The sequence below is a fragment of the Microtus pennsylvanicus genome, chromosome 11 (genome assembly GCF_037038515.1).
Source record: "Microtus pennsylvanicus isolate mMicPen1 chromosome 11, mMicPen1.hap1, whole genome shotgun sequence".
Classification (NCBI taxonomy): Eukaryota; Metazoa; Chordata; class Mammalia; order Rodentia; family Cricetidae; genus Microtus; species Microtus pennsylvanicus.
Window position 1 is genome coordinate 20869297 of NC_134589.1, and position 19688 is coordinate 20888984.

Sequence of the window (19688 nt, forward strand, 5' to 3'; positions counted from 1 at the left end):
TGAGGTCTAGGGGACTAGGAGGGTGAAGCCACCTCGGCTTGGTTTTTTGTTTTTAGGGACAGGGTCTCTCTATGAAGCCTTGGCTGTCCTGGAACTTGCTCTGTAGACCAGGCTGGCCTAGAACTCAGATCCACTTGCTCTGCCTTCTGAGTGCTGGAATTAAAGGTGTGCCCCACCACCACCCAGTTTATATACATAGGTTCTGAGAACTAGAAGTTTAGTTTCTAAGCTTTCAGAGTAGTTTCCTTAAAAACACTCCATTTCTCATGATTAAAAAAATATTTAGTGGGAAGCAATAAACAAAGCAAAACTCCACTCCATTCATCCCTTGACTGTGACATCAGCTACCACACACAGACTGGGCTCTGCCACTCTGCTTTATTGGACCTGCTCAGTTGAGGGCACCACAGGCTCTGCCCTCCTGTAGAGTGGAGGCCCAGCAAGCTGGGTGAGTGGCTGGCAGGACAAGTGAGATATCCAGCACAGAAGGAGCTCACTGTAGACTCGGCACAGCACAGGACAGCCCACTGAGTTCTTTTTTATATATAAACAAATAATTTAAAAATTAGAATAATATATAGTTTCTCTGGAGAGAGACTTTGCAACAAAAAAAAATATATAAAGAATATGAGCTGGGCAAACACAGCAGCATCTCTGAGCAGAGGGAAGCGGGTTCCTCATGCATTGGAGGGGCCAGGCCTGGGGCCAGGCACCGAGGCTATTGCATACTTTGGAAAGGGTCGGGAGAGCAGAGGACTGGCTAGGCAAGGTGTCTGCGTTAGTGTTTTCTACTTGCAGGGCTTTTATGGCTTTGGCTGAAGCACGTGAAGCAGCGGAGGGTACTAAAGTGCTAGGCGAGACCTCGGTCTCTGTGAAAACAAAGGGGTGGGTGGGGTGAGGTAGGGATGGTGAAGTCCTCCCTGCTCACCCCCAGCTGAGAGGAAGCAGATGGGAGACAGCAGGGCAGGCAGGGAGGCCTGGGTGTGTTTTAGCAGCCTCTCCCCTCCCCGCATGCCCTGTGCGGTCCTGCAGCCCCCCACATCTGTCCCTGCTGATAATGTACACAGGAAGGGAAGTATCCTTCATCTCCCTGCCCTGCGTGGTTAATCCCTACCAGCAGCTGGGACAGAGATGGCAGGAAAGGTCTGTCTCAGCCCTGTGGGGCTTCTGCTATGGGGCAGGCCAACAGCCAGGAGCCTGGGCGGCAGGGAGGATGAGCAGGGCATTGGTTTAGGCAGTGAGGCTCGGCCACTCCCTTTGGTCCCATCTGTAGCTCTGTCCACCAAACTTGGCATAGGGAATCCTCCCGGTGAACAGAGCCTGCGAAGAAGAGCCAAATGTCCCTGGCAGGGTAAGGGAGAGGAAGGAGTTGGGACGACTCAGAGGAGTTTGACTTGATCCTTAAAGCCCTTATGACTCATTCAGACCTGGACTCCTCTAAGATCTGGGGGAGGCTCTGGTCCCTGGGGCCTGGGCCAGAGGCTGGGGTTGGGGCTGGGGTTGGGGCTGGGGTCGGGGTCGGAGCCTGGGTGGGAGCTGGAGTCGGGGCAGGGGCCTGGGCAGGGCCTGAAGGAGGTAGGGGAGTTTTGCTGCCAGGATGGTGATCGTGGCTGGCCTTGGGCTCGTTGGTGTGGTAGGAACCCTTGTAGCGATGATTTTGCAGGTAGAAGAGCACCAGCATTCCCACAAGCCCCAGCAGCAGGAAGGCCACCAAAACTAGACAGAAAAAAAGAAGTCAGGGAAGGTCTTTGGGGCACACACTTTACATGTGCCACCAAAAGTATCATGTACAACTGTGCACAGTATATGACCATGTCAGGCCATCCCCATGTCTAGGTCAGAACTCTTATCCCCTGTCCACTTGACTCTTTCCATATCTCTGACAGCTTCTCCAGTTTCCCATTTCAGTAGATGATATTGCACCTCTTTCCTCGTCCTGTAACTATGTGTTGCATTTTAATATTTCATTTTAATTAAAAATTTATAGCTGCCTCAAATATTGTCTCCGCCCAGTTAGATACTGAGTCGGCATAGCCTGTCTCACCCCTTTGTGCCACTCACATCTAGCCCTTCACTTCCCAGCCCCGAGGACAGGAACCGGGAAACTCAGGTTAGTGGTCAGTGCTACTCACAGCCTAAGAGTATGGCCACCCATCCGTCATCATGGTAGTATGGGAAATCTAAACAGGAAAAAGGGCTGGTTAGGAAACACCGCCTCTGTGTTCAGAGCCATTCCCCATCACGGTTACCCCTCTTGTCCGTGTCTAGGGGTTTACCTGGGGGCAGGTACCAGGGGTCAAGCTCTGGGGGCACCTCGGAGACAAGGCGTGGCATCGCTCCACAGTTAGACTCCGACAGTTCTCCTTGAACCCGCATGGCCTCTGCTAGCTCAGCAGTCATGGGGCGGGGCGTTCTGAAATGCGTCTTGAGGGGAGCCACGTTGTTGAACCGGACACCAGACAGGCAGCCTGAGAAACCTGGAGTGTTGTACCTCTGGATCTCTGGGTCAATGATTCCTGTCTCTGAGGGAGAGGCAGGCCCAGAGGAGGTATTGGGGACACCCAGAAGACCCTCTCCCATCTGTACCCAGGAGCCTCATCCACACTCGCCCCAAACACACATGAGCTGCTTACCCATCACTCGGCCTAGATACAAGGCCTTGGGTGAGTCCAGCTGGCTGTCCACCAGCAGAGAGAACTTCTGTTCTGTCAGCGGGAAGTAGTCCACCTGGCAGAGGGGGAGGGAAGCCCTGGTGGACACAGCCAAGACCAGACAGGACCAAGGGACCCTTGCTCACAGCGAAGAACCCCTAGGCCTAGAGTAGGGTCTGACGTGTGCCTCAGGCAGCCTGGCTTTAAGCTCTGACTTGGCAGTTTTCTAGTAGTTTGACTTTGGTTCTTAGCCCTGGCTGTCCTGGACTCACTGTGTAAGCCAGGCTGACTTCAGACTCAGAGATCCGCCTGCCTCTGCCTCCTGAGTGCTGGGATTAAAGGTGTGCACTACTACGTCTGGCTACACATTTTATTATTTTTTTATGGGGTCTGGAGTTCAGACAACAACATGGAGGAGTCATTTCTCTCCCTTTACAGAGCAGATCTCAGGATCAAACTCAGGCTTATGCCTTTACACACTGAGCCAACTCACCAACACCACAACGCCCCTCCCCTCTTGATACAGGGTCTCCTACAGCCCAGGCTGTCCTCAAACTTATCATGTAGCTAGGGATGACCTTAAACTTCTGCTCCTCCTGTCTCAACCTCCAACACTGAGGTTACACACCCAATCTGTGCAGTGCTGGGGATGGAGCCCAGGGCTTCATGCATGTTGAGCAAGCGCTCTACCAACTAAGCCACATCGCCAGCCCCCAGCGAGCTGACTTTGAGAAAAACACTTTACTTTCTCAGCCTGTTTAATGGCTCATAAGATGGAGCTCAGAATAACTGCCAACCACAGCTACTTCACAGAGCTGATGTAGGGTCCATCAGAGGTGATACATGTAAAAATCCATTGCATACTGAACCGTTTCAGACATGTAAGCATTTGACATTTTCTTGGGCATGTCATAGCCAAGATCATGAGGCTGTGACTTAGCAGGCCCATCCCCCTCCACCTGTACCTGGATGAAGAGGTTTCGGTAGACCCGGGTGATGTTGACACTATGGGGCTGCCCATCAGTGACTGGCCGAGTGGTCAGCTGATACACGTAGGGACTGGTACCCAACTGATACCGAAGCTGGAGGGTCCCTGTTGGGTGGGAGGAGGACCGTGGGGTCTTCTCTTGGCTCCCACCACCCCCATCTTCCAAAGGACTGGATCTTTGCGTTAATCACAAGCCACGGGGATTTGGAGGAAGAGCACGCGGAGAACTTACCATCTTCCTTGATGAGCACAGCCATGTAGTCACGGACAAAGGAGCTGACATAAAGGAGGACGGCAGGAGCAGAGTAGGTGCTGAAGCTGAAGGAGACCTCCTCTCCAGTGACATTGTAGACGGGACCCTGATACCCTGGCACCGGCCGGCCAGGCCTCGGATAGTCGGGCAGGCGGTACCCAGGGCCATGGTAGCCAGGCACATAACCAGGAGTGTCGTAGCCCGGAATATAGCCAGGCTCATAGCCTGGCACAGGTCGGCTCAGCATGTGGGAGAACTCCCGGGCTGCAGAGCGCAGTGCCGACTGAAGGTTATAGCGCATCCATGTGCCAGTCTCAAAAAATCCACCAATGTCTGAAGCAAAGACAACAAGGTGAAGGCTCCAGCTGTCTTAGTCACAAGTTCAAAGGGTTCTTATGTTACCTACCCACGCCCACACTTTTAGTGTCTGTCACTATTTACTTTTAGTAGGATATTTTCTTTCGATTTTGGAGACATTGTCTTACTTTGTAGCCCAAATTTACAGTCCTTCTGCCTCAGCCCCTCAAATTCTGGGATTACAAACCTGCACCACCCCATCCAGCACTAAGAGGAAGAAGAATGGGCTGAGAAAGCTCATCCAATCACCCCTGAATGTTAGAGGCAAGGAAACTGAAGCCTAAAGATGGGTAGCGACAGGTTCGAGAGATGCCTCTGTGATTAAAAGCCCCGGCTGCTCTTCCAGAGGACCTGGCATTCAATTCTCAGCACCCATATGGAAGCTCACACTTGTCAGTAACCCCAGTTCCCACATACATGCAGGCAAAACACCAATGCACATAAAATAAAAATAAATTATTTTTTTAAAAAAAAGATGGGTAAGCCGGGCGGTGGTGGCGCATGCCTTTAATCCCAGCACTTGGGAGGCAGAAGCAGGCGGATCTTTGTGAGTTCGAGACCAGCCTGGTCTACAAGAGCTAGTTCCAGGACAGGCTCCAAAAAACCAGAGAAACCCTGTCTCGAAAAACCAAAATAAATAAATAAATAAATAAAGATGGGTAGTGACGTGCCCAAGGACACATAGTTTAAGTGGAGGGCCAAGAGTGGAATTAAAATAACCTGACTCCATGCAATTATGTGTTATTATTCATATTTCCCTGTATCTCCCTAGACCACCAGACTCTGCCCAGTCACCCACCTTTCCATGGATTACCTTGGGCCAGCCTTGGGGAAAATGTCGTCTGGGTATATTGAATGTCAAGGCTCACCTCAACCAAGAGTCAGCTTGCAGACATGTTTTGGGAATTTAGTGATAGGTCAGACGGGAAATGGGAGGGGAAAGAAATGCATCAGGAAGCCAAAGGCAATACTAGAACGAGGGAGGATGCTCATTTGTGAAAGTGCTGGCTCTGCAAGCTTGAGGGCCCGAATTCGATCCCCAGCACCCACACAAAAAAGCTGGCTGTGATGGCACACATTTGTAATCCCATTGCGGGAGAGGCAGAGGCAAGAGGGTTTTTGGGGCTCACTGTCCAGCTAGCTAGCTAGCCTATCTAATTGGTGAGTTCCAGGTCCCAGTCAGAGACCCTGTTTGAAAACACAAGGTAGATACACTTGAGAAACAACACCTGAAGCTGACCTCTGACCTGCACACACATGTGCATGTACCATGGCACCATGCACACATGCGCGCACACACACACACGTATACATGTATATACATGTGTGTGTGTATCCACCAAGTAGATGTGCATGGGGTGTGGAAGCAATCTATGTGACCTTGGTGATAGTGGGAAGATGGGAAAGTTATTTATTTGCTTAACGTTGGGGCTCCTGTCGCATCAGCCAGCTCTACCATCCCTCCCTTTTCCTTTAAACCCAGCATCTTCAAATGCCCGACTGCCCCGTTTAGGAGCTCAGAAGTCTACCAACAAAGAGTCAGAAATCTGTCTTTCCAGACACGGACTCATATTCCCTTCTCATCCTTTCCCTCTACCTCCTATTATGCCCTAAGCCTCGGTGCCCCCTCCTGCTACCCTCCGCCCCTCATAACCAGCAACACTGACCATGATTACAATACGGCCCATCAAAAGCCGTGAGGTCACAGTCACACGTGTAGTAGCTGTATCGCTCCACACAACGTCCTCCATGGAAACAGGGGAAGCGGGGGTGGGTGCAGTGGCCCGTGCAGTTGGGGAAGGTGCCCTCAGAGGCATTGGCACGGCCTTCCAGGTTCAGAGTCACTCCGTTCAGACGCATGGCCCTCAAGCAACCCACAAAAGGGCGCCTCTTAAGCTCTGCAGATCCTGGTCAGGAATAAATGGAGAGGTTGGGGGGTGGGGCTTAAAGGTCGAGCATCCTAAGAGCTCCCTCAAAATGACTGTAGAACCAGAGACAGGACTAAATACTGAGTGGAAAGGGAGGCAAGGGGAGGAGGAGGACAGACTGGGATGTAAGGGGCTGGAGAAGATAAATGGTCTCTTGGCTCACTCTGGGGCAGAGAGGACATTGGAAGACAGGCTTCCTGGAAATGTGAGCATGACCAGTGAGTGCAGGGATGTCATGGAGGCGCTCTCCCTGCCCCTGCATTGCTGCTCACCAACATAGAGGGGCTGGTCATACTCCAGCCAGATGTAGGTCTGCAGGGGCATGGGCCGTAGCACCCAGGGCCGATGGTCCACTCGTAGGCGGGCCTGCTTCACATTGATCTCAGCCCGGACCAAATGCCATTCGTCATCGTTGAACTCGAAGTCATCTGAGTGCACTGTCAGGTTCTCATCCCCGTTGCCAATATCAAAGGCAAAGACTACATCCCGGGATGCTGGACAGCGTGACAGTGGGTAAGCATGAGAAAGGGGGCTCTGACCCCCACATATAGCATCCTTGCCCAAATCCAATCTCTCCTCACCTAAGAGAAGCCCTCTAGATAGTCCTCCACTTTGTCCAAATCCTATTAATGGCTTCAAACCACACAATCTGTACCACAAATTTGCCGATGAGCTAGAATAAACTTCCCAGCTCGCATGCTCAGGCTAGAAGCATAGCTAGTTAGAGATGGCCGAGAGATCAAGAGCCCAGTTCCCTCCTTCACAAGGAAGGGGTCAAGGGCCCATGGAAGGAAAGCACTGGCCGAAGGGACCGTGGTCACATAGTCAGACATCAAGACAGTAAGTCTAGGGTCCCTAGTCATCCCAGATCCTTTCCCTGCCCCCTCTCCAAAGGGTTGACGGTCTTGTTCCCCCCCACCCCAGCAGCCTCTTTGGTCATCTCCGTCTGCCCACATTCCCGTTAGTCTGCCTACTCACTGTTGAGTTCCACTCGCACATAAGGTCGGCGCCACTGGCAGAAACGGCCCCCCATGTTCTCTAGAAAGACTCCCGAGGGGGCCGAGGTCCTAAAGTAGAAGGAGACATCGAGGCTGTGGTTGGCACGGATCGGAGGGAAGCGCAGTGCAGCTCCGGTATGGAAGGAGATAGTGTTCCAGGAATTGCCTGCGGAAAACAGTGAGAAAGGCCTTGTGAGGGAATTGCCGGTGGGGGAGGCCTGAAGGGCTGAGCGGGAAGAGTTAGGGAGGCTGAAGAGTAGGCTGCAGAAGAACCACGAAAGGGTCAGGTCACAATGGGAGCATCTGGCCACCCGGCCACGGCCACGTGACCTAGAGATTCCCAGTGGGTCACGGGATCTAGGTTTCAGAAACAGTGAATGCTGGAAGGCTACACCAAAGGAGTCTGCCACTCACGGTCCCCATAGCAACGCAGAGGCCTCAGGAAGAACTGAGCTTCAGAACTGGACCGGTTTGTATCCCCTACCACTATCTGCGTGACAGGCAGATGGTCCACAAAGGTCAGCAGCCCCTTGTCCGTTCTCCTGTGGGAACAGGATGCAGTGACTCAACCCCGCCGCTCAGCTGTCCTTAGAGTCCTGGAAATCCTGCCCTCCTGTCCCCTCACCACTGCGGCTGGTCGGCATCACAGTTGCAGTGCAGGGCAGGGTCCACACAGCTCCGGTCCAGCCCACAGGCACAGCGCTGGATCCCAGGCTGCGAGCCTCCCCAATAGAAGTGCTGCTCCTCATTCCGGCCAATCCAAAAGCTGTAGGGGTAGCCTCCTGGGGAAGACGCCAGGCAGCTTCCAGGCCCTGCCCCTCCATCAGCTTCTGGGCTCCTCATCCCCAGGTGCAAGCAGGCCTGACCTTGCTTGACTCTTCCGGCAGCCCCCGACCCCACCCCACCCCCAGCTATGCCTAGCCCTCCCTGCTGCCAGGCTCAACCTGCAGTATTGAGCAGCCGCGAATTGTAGCAGGAAAACTCGATCCACTGCTCACAGTGCTGGGAAGCGTTGGCAAGAGCACTGACTTCCTCCCAGGAGGCATTCCAGTATTGGACAGCCCCCAGAAAGGGCCGCTCCATGCTGGAACCTGTCACTCGCGTTGTCCATAGCCTGTCATGCCGCACGACCGTCCATGCTCGGTTCTCTGGAAGAGTGGGGACAGAGCTTTGGCTGGACATGAGCACTCTTGTCTCCCTCCTTCACAACCCTGCTGCCACCTAGGGTCAATAACCACTTCACTGCAGCCCAGCCTTGAGATGAGACGGCTGGAATGGCCAGAAGTTGCAATTTGTCTGTAAGGCTATATTACAACATGTTAGGTGTTCCCCTTCTGACGACAGTTTTATCTTGTTTCCTCCTCCAGCTTCCCTGACACCCCCACATCTTCTGCATTGACCGGTCGACCCTCCATCCCAACCCATCAAAGCCACCTACCTCGGATATCACAATACACCACAAATGGCTTCAGGGGTCCACTGCCATCAGGATCAATGGTGAAGTTTCCAGAAAATTTCCCGCTGAGCCGATAGGCTTCGCAGGATTCCTTATACAAAGCTAGAGAGGGGAAGGAGGCAACTGTGGAGCTAGAAGGCTAGAAGGCTGGCCAGTCGGGGCGGCCTCCCGATCCCCAGCAGGCATCCCCTGGCTTCCTATTCCACCCAGCTTACGTTCATGGCAGGTAACTCCCTTGTAGCCAGTGAGTTCGCAGTAGCAGATGAAGTCGTCCCAAGACTGGTAGCAGCGACCGTCATGCTCACACATGTTAGGGCTGCATCTGGGGAAGGTGTCAACAGCCACGGAAGCAGGCTTGAAAGGCGGCCGTCCCCATTTTCCCAAAGTGCCGGGCTCCATGACTCACTTCCCACCTAACTAGCTGGGTATAACCCAGACTCAGGGACTCTTGGAGTTTACATGCTCTCTTCCCTCCTCCCCCCCAAGAGGGAAAGTACCCAGCCCTTGTCAGACAAAAACCTTAGGACTGAATAGAAACTTTCTTTCAGTCCTGAGCACCTGCAACGTTACAGGAAGAAATAGGAAAGAGGTCAGAGGTCAAGGAAGACTGTGTGTTTGTGTGTGTGTGTGTGTGTGTGTGTGTAGAGGGGTGCTGATAACAAGAAGGGAGAGTAGTTTAAAAAGAAAAAACCACCCTGACTACATGGAAGTGGGCTTTGGAGGGGTCACCCGTCAGGGAGGTGACCTTGTAGATACCTGTCTGTGATGCCACAGGTGTCGAAGAGAACCTCAGCAAAGTAGCCAAGCTTCCGGAACTCCACCAGAGTCAGGTTGACCAGCTGACCATCCACCTTGAGCAGCTCCATACAGCCATGAAATGCTGTCTGGTTGGAGTGGCAACCCCACCGACTGGCTGGTTTGGGACAACCTGGCGCAAAACGCATCTGTAAGGCTTCCCAGGAGGGACCCAGATACCCTCCCCTGGGAAAGTACCAAGAGAGAGCCATATGCAAATGAAGAAAGGATCCTAGAACCACAGTACAAATAATGACCAAAGGTCCCAGAGGTGAAATGGGGCTCGGCCCTTTCGCTACTCTCCATGTGGCCCCATCAGAACTGAGATAGGACCTTCCCACCCAGAGACAGGGCAAAGCCCCCCCCCCTTACCGCCAAAGAAGTATGAAGTCCCTGTGCGGATCAGCAGTGGGGATGAGACCCTGACCTCTGCCCCCTCCACGTCATCGATACTGATGACTGCATGGTTTTCCTGGGCCACGAAGTTGACCTCGTGCCAGAATCCATCATTCAGGCGGTACCCTGGACAAGAACGGAGGGTGGTGTGAGTGGTTGGAAGGTGTAACCAGAATATGGGGGGGGTCTAAAAAAATGCTTTTTAATTCTGTGCTTTGTGTGCAGTACCCCCGGACGCCAGAAGAGGGAGTTGGAGCCCCTTGGAGTTGGAGTTACAATGAGCTGGCTAGATATTCAGTAGCTAAGAGTACAGTTCTTGCAGAACACAGAAGTTGGGTTCCCAGCCTCCTTGTCGTGTTTTTGAGACAGGGTCTCTCTGTATCTCAGGCTGGCCTAGCATTCACTATGTAGTCCTGACTGGCCTTAAACTTGTGGTTTTCCTACCTTGGCTTCCCAGATGCTGGGATTATGGGCATAAATCCCCACAAGCCACCACGCCCAGGGAGACAGATGTTCTTGAGTAGAGAGTTGAGTAGCCCCACTCTGCTCCCCACAGCAGTCTAAGCACACCCCATTGTTACACTTCTCTCCCTGGCACCTCCTGATGGCTCTCTTCACTGTCCATAACCTTAGTCATTGACATAGTACGCAAAGTTGGAAAGAGCTGACAAGCTTCTCCAGGAATCCCGCAGAACCGGTGACCCCCAGTTTCTTCCAGAACCCACCCTTCGCTAGCCTGCTCCTGCCTCCCAAAGAGTCCCTCACCAGCAGCAAACTGAAGCTTCTTGCGGCCACTCTGCGCGATGGAGACGTTGACTTGCCCTTCACTAAGCATCAGCTCCACGTGACCCAGCCCATCTCCCAAGCGAGAAAAAAGGAGCAGCCCCGTGAGGTCCCAGGTGCGGAAGCGAAAGGAGACTGCGAAGCGGCCGCGGCGCGGAAACCCAGGCACTTGGACGAAGTTGTGAGGGCCTCCAAAGTTGATGGGGTGTGGAACGGGATCCAAGCAACGGAAAGCCACATTACCCTAGAAAGGAATGGATGGATGCATCAGGACACGGAGGCCTGGTACTCGCCGTTAATATTCTCACTGGGTTAAGACCCAGACCTAGCCCAGAGTGGAGTAATGATCTCCGGCCTTGACCCTTCCTATCCCCCGCAAATATGTCCACATACTTGTGGAAGGGGCCCAAACAAGCCTGTCCTCGGAACTTTGCTCCCTTGCTAGCTTTTTACCACTGATCCCACTGTCCACAAAATAATAATAATAATAATATTTCCCTTTTGTAGTGCTAAAGGCAATATAGCACAAGTCGAATTTCGCCCAAAGGCTGTGGAGCATGCGCACATGCTCCAGAGTTGACCAAAGAGGAAAGCTTATCAAAAGACCCTACCCTGTCACTTCGTAGTCACGTGCTCCTGGTCAGACTCCCAGCCTCTGCACCTCACTTCCCTCATCCGCTAACTAAGAGGCGACAGGACAGCTTCTTTGTTTTGTTTTTCGAGACAGGGATTTTTGTGTGTGTGTGTGTAGCCTTTGCTGTCCTGGAACTCGCTCTGTGCTCGAACTCACTCACAGAGATCAGCCTGTCTCTGCCTTCCCAGTGCCGAGTGCCGAGATTAAAGGCGTGCGCCACAACCACCTGGCGACTCACCGCTCTTAATAAGGGGTGAGGGGGTGAGTGGCATTTACATCTTGGTACTCCACCCCCCCCCCCCCCCCGTGCCTTAGAATATGTTGAGAATGGATCTCTTTCCTCTCCACCTCTTGGCTTTCCAAGAGGCTTTAGAGTCCCTGTCTTCCCAGACCCCGCTGCCCACTAGCCTCGAAGGTAATCCGCGAATGGCGCCGCACTGCCAGGTCGGCTATGTTGATTCGGTTGTAGATCACGTTTTCTATGCAGCCACGGAAGTTATGCCGGTATGCCAGGTTCTTACGCGCTGCGCCCACCAAACCCCCGATGAATATCTGTGGGAAGCAGGTAAGAAGCGGTTTCCCTGGGCTTAGGGGAGCGCCTACCTTTCCTGCGTGTATGCACAGTAAGCACCCTTTCCACTATGCCTGGCCTTCAGGAAGACTTGGAACATATTTCCCTAGGGTGAATACTAAAGCATGCACTTAGGTTTGAGCCTTAATGCCACCACTAGCTGGCTGTAGGCCTTCAGCAGGTCAAATTGTCGCTCTTACGTATTTAAAATGCAAATGGGCCAGGGTCTTTAGAAACAGCATGGAACTATGGGGCAATTTTCTACTTTTCCTGATTCCCCCAAATTTCTAGACCAATCATAGTAGACCTGCAGTGAGGATCAGAACAAGGACAACAAGAAAAGTCCCTCTGGCATATGGGAGTGGGATAGGGAGTGGATCCCCGCCCCCACTTACCCATTGTCACACCCCATAACGTTCCCCACCCTTGGTCACCTCATTGTCCAGATTCAGCCTCTCAAAGTCGCCATTGAGCACAAAGCGATGGACATAACCGTCCAGGGTGAGATTTGCTTCTCGGCCATATCGGTCCACCCGTACGTAGTGCCAGCTCAGGTCGTTAAGGACGCCGCCAGCACTCACCGTGGTGTGACCCGGTCTTGGCTGGATGGGGCTGCTGCCTGAGGGCAGGGCAGGGCAGAGTGAGAATTCCTACTGGCCCTTGCTCCCAAGTAAGCTGCAGCTCCCAACACAGAGTACCCAATCAGAGCCTGGAATGGAGAAGTGGCCATCGACGAGCGTGGAGCCATTTAACCTCCCCGGGCTTCTTCGGCTCTCGGTAAAACTCTGAGTAGGATAGCTGCTTGTATCTCATCACACTGGGGGTTATGAAAAGCAAATGGGATACAAAATCGTTTTGCGTGTTTACAATCCCTTGTTCAAGGTCACGCAGTTGGTAAGCCGAAACCAGTTCTAACTTCTAATCTGCTGTATCCTAGCACCAAGCGCTACAAAAGAAGACCCGGCTTAGGTAGGGCAGCACTCTGGGGTCCCGAAGCTCACCCAGGCTCATGTGCAGCAGCAGGTGTGCCTCCTGCAGTTCAAGCGTCACATAATCCCCCTGGGAGCCCTCGGTGTGAAGCAGTAGCCCATCCTTCTCCTCGGTCTTGAAACTAAAAGCGAACACGTCCCAAAGACTTTGGCTGACCCCTCGCGGGAAGCGGTACGAGATGGCATCATCGCCGTCAAAATACAGTATGTCGGACTCTGCGCGAAGGACCGTGAGTGGGTGGGGGACCGGGGGGGGGGTGCTGTCCCCTCTCAGGCTCCTTGCCCCCACTCCCGACCTCCACACCCTTACTATAGGGACAGCCGTAGAGGCCCAGCCTCAGGCCGATCTTGCCGCGCGGGTTCCAGGCCAGCGGCACGATGCGGACGTAGCGAGCCGTGAAGTGGTAGTGCAGGTCGTGGCGAACCACCGCCGACTCATTGACGTTACCGAAGAAGGTCTGCGGGGGGGTTGGGAAAAGTAGTAACCTTGTTCCCACCCTCAGCTTTCCCTCCCGCGGTGGCTTTCAAACCTTGCCAATCTTGACTGGAGCGCGAACGGGAGCTCGATCCACCTCCCCTGACCCCAGGATTGTACAGGGACTAGTGTCCTATTGTTCCTTCAAAGCGCAAATCTAATGCCACCACTTTCAGGAAGCTCTCCGAGGTTTGACCCCAAGGTGTATTAAACCTTATAATTGGCGAGAAACAGTCTGAGCTGGACTAAATCCCAAGAGCGGTTTTCCTCACCTGTGCCTCATGCTGTCCCCTCCCCTTCCCTTCAGGCTAGTGCCCAGCCCAGGGCCCAGAACAGGGAGGCTCCCTAAGTGTGTGCACCAGGGCACCGAGAGTACCGCGTTGTGCCCTTGTTGGTAGAATGGTGTCCAGCTGTCCACACGGTCCCCGTAGAGCAGCATGTAACGTGTGACCCAATCCCAAGAATTAAAGGCTCCCTGTGTGGCCACAGCCCGGATCCGATGCTTGGACATTAAGTCTATCTGGAGCCAGGGATTCGGGTCCCCAATCCGGGGCGACCATCCACTGATGCCTACAGAAACGGCAAGGGCTTTTACCACCCACTCTCTTCTCTAGCTCTCCGGAGTCCTCCCCTCCCTGGTTGGGCTAGCTCACCGTGCAGCCGGGCAAAGCGGGCTGTGGTGAAGAGCCCATAGTAGGAGGAGGCGCCCAGGGACCGTGCATACAGAGGTCCCACGAGCTCCTCATTGCAGCCATCTGTGGGGTGGGGGGAATGGGATGGATGAGCTTGTTAGTATGTCCCTCTTCTAAAGACTGACCCTCTTAGTCTAAACTCCTCTCCACTGCCCCCCAGTGGCAGACTCAGCCCCACCTTAAAGCTGTGCCCTCAACCTAGGCTTCAGCAACAGCTGCTCCCTCAGGGGCTCGTGGCTTCTCCCCCTAGGTAACTCTTTGCCTTGATCTCCAGATCCAAAGCCAGATCCTTCCTTCCCCCTCCTACCCTGATTCAGTATTCCCCTAAACACAATCCCCAAACTTCAGCGTATTTAAGAACCCAAATGGGCCTCAGAACACCTGATTAAGCCCAGCCTTACCATCCATTCCGTTCATCAGCCCTCCCCCACCGAAACGTGCACCAATCCCCAAATCAGGATCTGCTCCTAATCCAGTCACTTCCCAATCCCATTCTTAGCATCATCCTTGGCCTTAGACAGGGTCACCAACTCCTATTTGGGTTCTAGCCATAAAACCCAGCCCCAGCCACAAACCCTACCTAGGTCCCTGGGTCAGCTCCAAATTCCAGCCCCAGCCCCTCAGGGAAAAACCTCAACTCCAGCCTGGATCACCAATACCGGTAGCACTTATAGCCAACCCTAACCTCAAACCCAGGCACTGGCTGCCGCTTGGATTAACAGCTCCAAATCCCCTGGGCTGACTGGTTGCTCGGCTCAGAGCCCAGCCCCAGCCCGGGGCGCGCGCGCGCAGCAGTCTGGTAGCTGCATTGCGGAGCGCTAGGGAGAGGAAAAGATGGGAGAGAGCCGGCGCGAGCCGGTGGGGAAGGACCGGCGACCACCCAGCCGCAATGCGGCGCCGGAGTCGCCCTGCAAGCTCTGGACCCCTGCACCCAATCCCACCTGCCTCTGAGACCAGCACTTACAGTAGCCCCAGCCCCGAGCTCCAGAGATCACAGCGACGAGCAGGATGCTGAAGAGTCGGAGGAGACTCATCACGCAGGGCTGACCAGCCCTGGGTGTCTGCCTTGCTGTGTCCTGCTCCTGCTAGGGTTCCAGGTCTGGCTCAGACCCCCAGCTTATCTCTTGGGGTTCTCGGCCGACCGCTGTTTCTTCGTCCTTATCCACCCTTCCCTCTCTCTTAACCCCCAATCTCTCTCTCTCTCTCTCTCTCTCTCTCTCTCTCTCTCTCTCTCTCTCTCCCCTCTCCTCTCTCTCCTCTCTCCCCTCTCTCCTCACCTCCCTTTCTCCGCCCCCTTCCCCAGCCGCTCTCTCCTGGCACGCGCGTTTTCCCGGACCCCGCGCAAGCGCGTGCCTCAGCCCTATTGCGAAAGGGCGGGGTAGAGAACCTGCCACCGGGAAATACCCCCAAATAACCCAAAGCTGACAAGGACTGGGCTGCAGGGTGACAAAAAGAGAAGTGTGGGGGGAGATGAGATGGAGTCTAACATAAGGGAAGGGGAGAGCGAGAGCGTGGCAGAAGGACCCCTAGAGACGGAATGAAGGGCAAATAAAAAACGGGTTTCTGAAGGTTAATAACGTTCTTGGCTCAGTGCTGGACACCTTCATAACTGTGAACTCGGTATTTTCGCCTTACTCCACTTGGCACATGGAAAGTCCAAGGCTCAGAGAGGAAAACAAGTCTTATTCAAGATCATACAGCTCTTCTTTTTTCCATTGGCAGGGATTAGATAGAAATCAGGCAAGGTGGAATGTAAAAGCTAACCCGCAGACCCTAATCTCCACCCTCCTTCTTGGCCTTTCTCCCCACCCCTTCCTTCCTCCCACTACTTATTTAACTTTACCCCCTGTGGCTGTACCTCAGAAACCCTTGTAGCCAGAGATGGGGACCGAGCCCACACAGCAGGTGGGAGTCGGGGCACGGAGGGGGAGAAGGGTTGCAGAGAGGGTGGGAAAGGGGGAAGGAATGGGTTTCCCCACTTAATATCGGGCCTCTGTCATCTTATGACCTGCACAGGAGCCTAGAAAACTTACTTAAGACCCCCTTGGTATGAGCGTTTCAGTATACCCGTGCTCGACCTGGCGGTAGGGTGGGGAGGAGAGCAGGGAAGGAGGCAGAAAGCCTAAGCTTGAAGTCTAGGGTCCAAGGCTGAAGCGAAGCCTGCATCTGACCTTCCTTCCAGAAGAGGGCACTGCGCAGGGAACAGACGCAGCCAAGATTTATTAATAATACAAATGCTTGGTTTAAGGCGAGCTAGATGCTTCATCTTTTCAGCAGTCCTCCCTGCAAGCCTGGATAGGACTAATAGACTGGACAGAACACATTAAGTAACTGAGGTCCAGACAGAGCAAGTAGCGGCTCGAGAATCTGGGGGCAGAACTAGTAGGAGGGCAAGAAAGCAGCTAGCTGCCTGTTCAGCGTACCCTAGAAAGAATTTTTTTTGGGGGGGTCTCTCTTCTGCTGTTTTCCACTTCAAGTGAGGAAGTCCTGCGTGAAAGGGAGTGGTGTAGGAATGTCTTACATGGTCCCTCCTCTCACCAGGTCTCCTGGGAACCCTACTCCGGGTACGATGAGGAGGCTTACTCAGCTGAGCCGTTGCCAGAACTCTGTTACAAGGCGGATGTGCAGGCTTTTAGTCGGGCCTTCCAACCCAGTGTCTCCCTGATGGTGGCTGTGCTGGGTCTGGCAGGCAATGGCCTAGTCTTGGCCACCCATCTGGCAGCCCGACGAACTTCCCGATCTCCCACCTCCGTTCACCTGCTCCAGTTGGCTCTGGCTGACCTCCTATTGGCCCTGACCTTGCCCTTTGCAGCAGCAGGAGCTCTTCAGGGCTGGAATCTAGGAAGTGCCACCTGCCGAGCCATTTCAGGTCTCTACTCGGCCTCCTTTCACGCCGGCTTCCTCTTCCTAGCCTGTATCAGCGCAGACCGCTACGTGGCCATCGCTCGAGCCCTCCCAGCCGGGCAGCGGCCCTCCACACCTGGCCGTGCGCACTTGGTCTCAGTCTTCGTGTGGCTGTTATCGCTGCTCCTGGCCCTACCTGCCCTCCTTTTCAGCCGGGACGGGCCGCGGGAAGGGCAACGGCGCTGTCGGCTTATCTTCCCCGAAGGCCTCACGCAGACTGTGAAGGGGGCAAGTGCGGTGGCGCAGGTGGTCCTGGGCTTCGCGTTGCCTCTGGGCGTCATGGCAGCCTGTTATGCGCTCCTGGGCCGCACGCTTCTGGCCGCCAGGGGGCCAGAGCGGCGTCGCGCACTACGCGTTGTGGTGGCCTTGGTGGCGGCCTTTGTGGTACTGCAACTGCCCTACAGCCTCGCCCTGCTGATGGATACAGCCGACCTACTGGCAGCCCGCGAGCGGAGCTGCTCCGCCAGCAAGCGCAAGGATTTAGCTCTGCTGGTCACCGGCGGCTTGGCACTGGTCCGCTGCAGCCTCAATCCGGTGCTTTATGCTTTTTTAGGCCTGCGCTTCCGCCAGGACCTGCGGAGGCTGCTACATAGTGGGGGATGCAGCCCAAAGCCCAACCCCCGAGGCCGCTGCCCCCGCCGACTCCGCCTTTCTTCCTGCTCCGCTCCCACTGAGACCCACAGTTTCTCTTGGGACAACTAGAGCCACGATTCCAGAGAGGGGGGAGGGCTAAGGAAACGATCCCAGGGAGGGCAGTGAGAAAGGGGAGTAAGTGGGGGAACGTTGAAAAAGACTTCAGGACCTAAAGGGATTGCCTCTGCACTTAATTAAATTGATACAATGCAAATGAGATGCAACCCAACCCAACTATTGTTACTATTTTTGAATCACCAACTTTGGAAACGAGTTGTAGCGAGGCCAAGGCAGTGGGTTGCACCCCCACCCCCACGCTTGAGCCTGAGTGGGAGGTGTTGGGGGAGGGGGGCTGCTGAGTCGGCTAAAGCTTTGAGTGCTGACACTCCCTCTGCCTTCACTCAGCCTCTGCCAACCGAGGTGAGGTGGGAAAGCTGCCAGGTGGGGAGGGGCGGGGTTCCTTCAGAGTCAGGGTAAGAAAGGGCTTTCTAACAACACTAGCGCTCTCCAGTAATGGCTGCTTTAGCAAGTACCTAGCTCCCAAGTGTGTGAAGTGTGCGGGGTGGTGATGCTGTCCCAAACTGTGTGTGCGTGGGTCCGGCCTGGAGGCAGGAGTAGGAGGCAAGAGATTCTAGTTGGGGGTGGGATTTTGGATCCCTTTTAAAGTCCTGCAATGGAAACAAAAACACTAATTAAAAAGTCGAGTCTGCTGGTGTGTTAACAGATGCCTGTAGCCCCAGCACTCCAAAGACAGAGGTGGGGGTGGGGGAGTCAAGAACCATATCCTGCCTAAGAAGAAAAGGAAAGGAAAGGAAAAAGTTGAGTTAGAGTTTTTTCACCTAGGATTAAAAATGGGGGAGAGGGGAGTATTGCAATTTGCAAATTTCCAGAGAGAAGTTATTGGGTATTTAGAGTTGAGAGTGGGGGGGGTGCTTGTGCGGTTCATGTCCCCTGGAGACCAAGGAAATAATACAATGAGCTTGCCAGGAAAGAGGGAGGTTAGATATCAGAAAGAATTCTCCCGCAGGCAAGGGTCGAGGATCTTGAAGAGGAAGGGAGGTTATGGTTGCGAAGTCTCTGGCCGTTTTCATCCAATGTGAAAGTACAGTCAGGATGGCTTCTAGAGATGGTGCATTGATTTCTGGTCTTTGCTTTGCACAATCACAAATACCAGGATTGGCTCAAAGAAGACAATTCTCCCAATTTAGTATCTGGCTAGCAAAGCCATACCCACTGCTCCAGCCCCAGCCAGGAGTCTAGGGGCAAAAGGGCGTGGCATACAGGTCCCTAGAGAGGCGTTGGCTTGAAGTATTCCCTCCGTCCTACCCGGCCCAGCCCAGCCTGGCTAGTCGTCGGTCCTAAAACCTCAGGAGGTAGAGACTTAAAACTTTGGCCTCTTGAAGCCAGAAGCCAGGGAAGGTCTGAAAACTGCGCAGATCCTCAGGGGGCTCACGCTACCCTCCGGAGCCGACCTGGAACCCCTCGCCAGTGACCGCGGGAATCGCCGCTGAGTCAGCAACGCGCGCGCACCCGCTGTCTCCGGCTCTAGCACGGGCCCCGCCCTAGACTCTTAGGGCTCTTGTTAACCCTTTCTTACGCAGAAACGCAGCAGATACGCCCCGGGAGGCCTCCGATCTTTTTTTCTGAGACTACAGAATTCCCTAGCGTGCCTAGCCACCCTCCCCAGTTCTGGTCAGTGCACTGTAAATCGGCTTTTATCTGAGATCTTTGTCTGAGGCTTCTCGGAGTTCCTTTCTCAGCTTTTTCACCTTAAAAGTGGGGTGACTAAGATCTAAAACTGGACCCTTTTAACTCTAAGGATGAAACACTGCCTCTGCAGCTAGCTCTCTGGCGCAGGCGTGGGATGCCTCGCGGTTTTTAAAGCTCTGTACTTTGGCAGGGATTCCAAGATGTGTCAGGTAACCACAGGGCAGTAGCCCTGCTTCCTTCCAATAGTTCTTCCTTCTCCAGACCTTCTAAGAGAATTTTTAATTTGCTGCTTGGTGAACCAGGAGTTAAAACAAGAGCACGAAGGCGGGCCTACGTGACGCCACAGGCACCCCGAGTCCGACCTCAGAAGCTGGGGCGTGGCTAACATCGCACCGCCCATCCCCTCCCCATTTCCCCCGCCTCTCTCCTCTGTCACTCAGCCAGAAGCACATGATGCAACCCGCCGTGGTTTCAA

General features: G+C 54.1%; 2 protein-coding genes across 2 annotated transcripts; one reads left to right on the plus strand and one right to left on the minus strand.

Moving 5' to 3' along the window:
- Positions 1–359: 359 nt before the first annotated feature.
- Positions 360–15299, minus strand: Cntnap1 (contactin associated protein 1). Its single transcript, XM_075990667.1, has 25 exons — positions 15244–15299; positions 14931–15051; positions 13928–14029; positions 13651–13844; positions 13110–13257; positions 12812–13015; positions 12245–12429; positions 11648–11791; positions 10588–10849; positions 9799–9948; positions 9388–9559; positions 8847–8953; positions 8614–8733; positions 8120–8323; positions 7801–7957; positions 7590–7717; positions 7156–7341; positions 6450–6671; positions 5917–6156; positions 3872–4225; positions 3617–3744; positions 2634–2727; positions 2277–2522; positions 2133–2180; positions 360–1716 (listed from the first exon to the last, which is right to left on the minus strand). Exons 2-25 carry the CDS (start codon positions 14998–15000, stop codon positions 1418–1420), a joined length of 4164 nt encoding a protein of 1387 aa, XP_075846782.1. The 5' UTR covers positions 15001–15051; positions 15244–15299; the 3' UTR covers positions 360–1417.
- Positions 15300–15842: 543 nt separating this feature from the next.
- On the plus strand, positions 15843–17732 carry Ccr10 (C-C motif chemokine receptor 10). The gene is made up of 2 exons (XM_075990673.1): positions 15843–15871; positions 16508–17732. The coding sequence occupies exons 1-2, from the start codon at positions 15848–15850 to the stop codon at positions 17570–17572; spliced, it is 1089 nt and encodes a 362-aa protein (XP_075846788.1). The 5' UTR covers positions 15843–15847; the 3' UTR covers positions 17573–17732.
- The last annotated feature ends 1956 nt before the right edge of the window (positions 17733–19688 follow it).

Coding starts and splice junctions, on each gene's coding strand:
- Cntnap1 (XM_075990667.1), bottom strand. CDS start 15,000: ATGAGTCTCCTCCGACTCTTCAGCATCCTGCTCGTCGCTGTGATCTCT. Junction 13,845..13,927: donor CCGCTTTGCCCGGCTGCACG/GTGAGCTAGCCC, acceptor CCGTTTCTGTAG/GCATCAGTGGATGGTCGCCC. Junction 6,157..6,449: donor TGACCAGCCCCTCTATGTTG/GTGAGCAGCAAT, acceptor ATTCCTGACCAG/GATCTGCAGAGCTTAAGAGG.
- Ccr10 (XM_075990673.1), top strand. CDS start 15,848: ATGGGGACCGAGCCCACACAGCAG. Junction 15,872..16,507: donor GGACCGAGCCCACACAGCAG/GTGGGAGTCGGG, acceptor TCCTCTCACCAG/GTCTCCTGGGAACCCTACTC.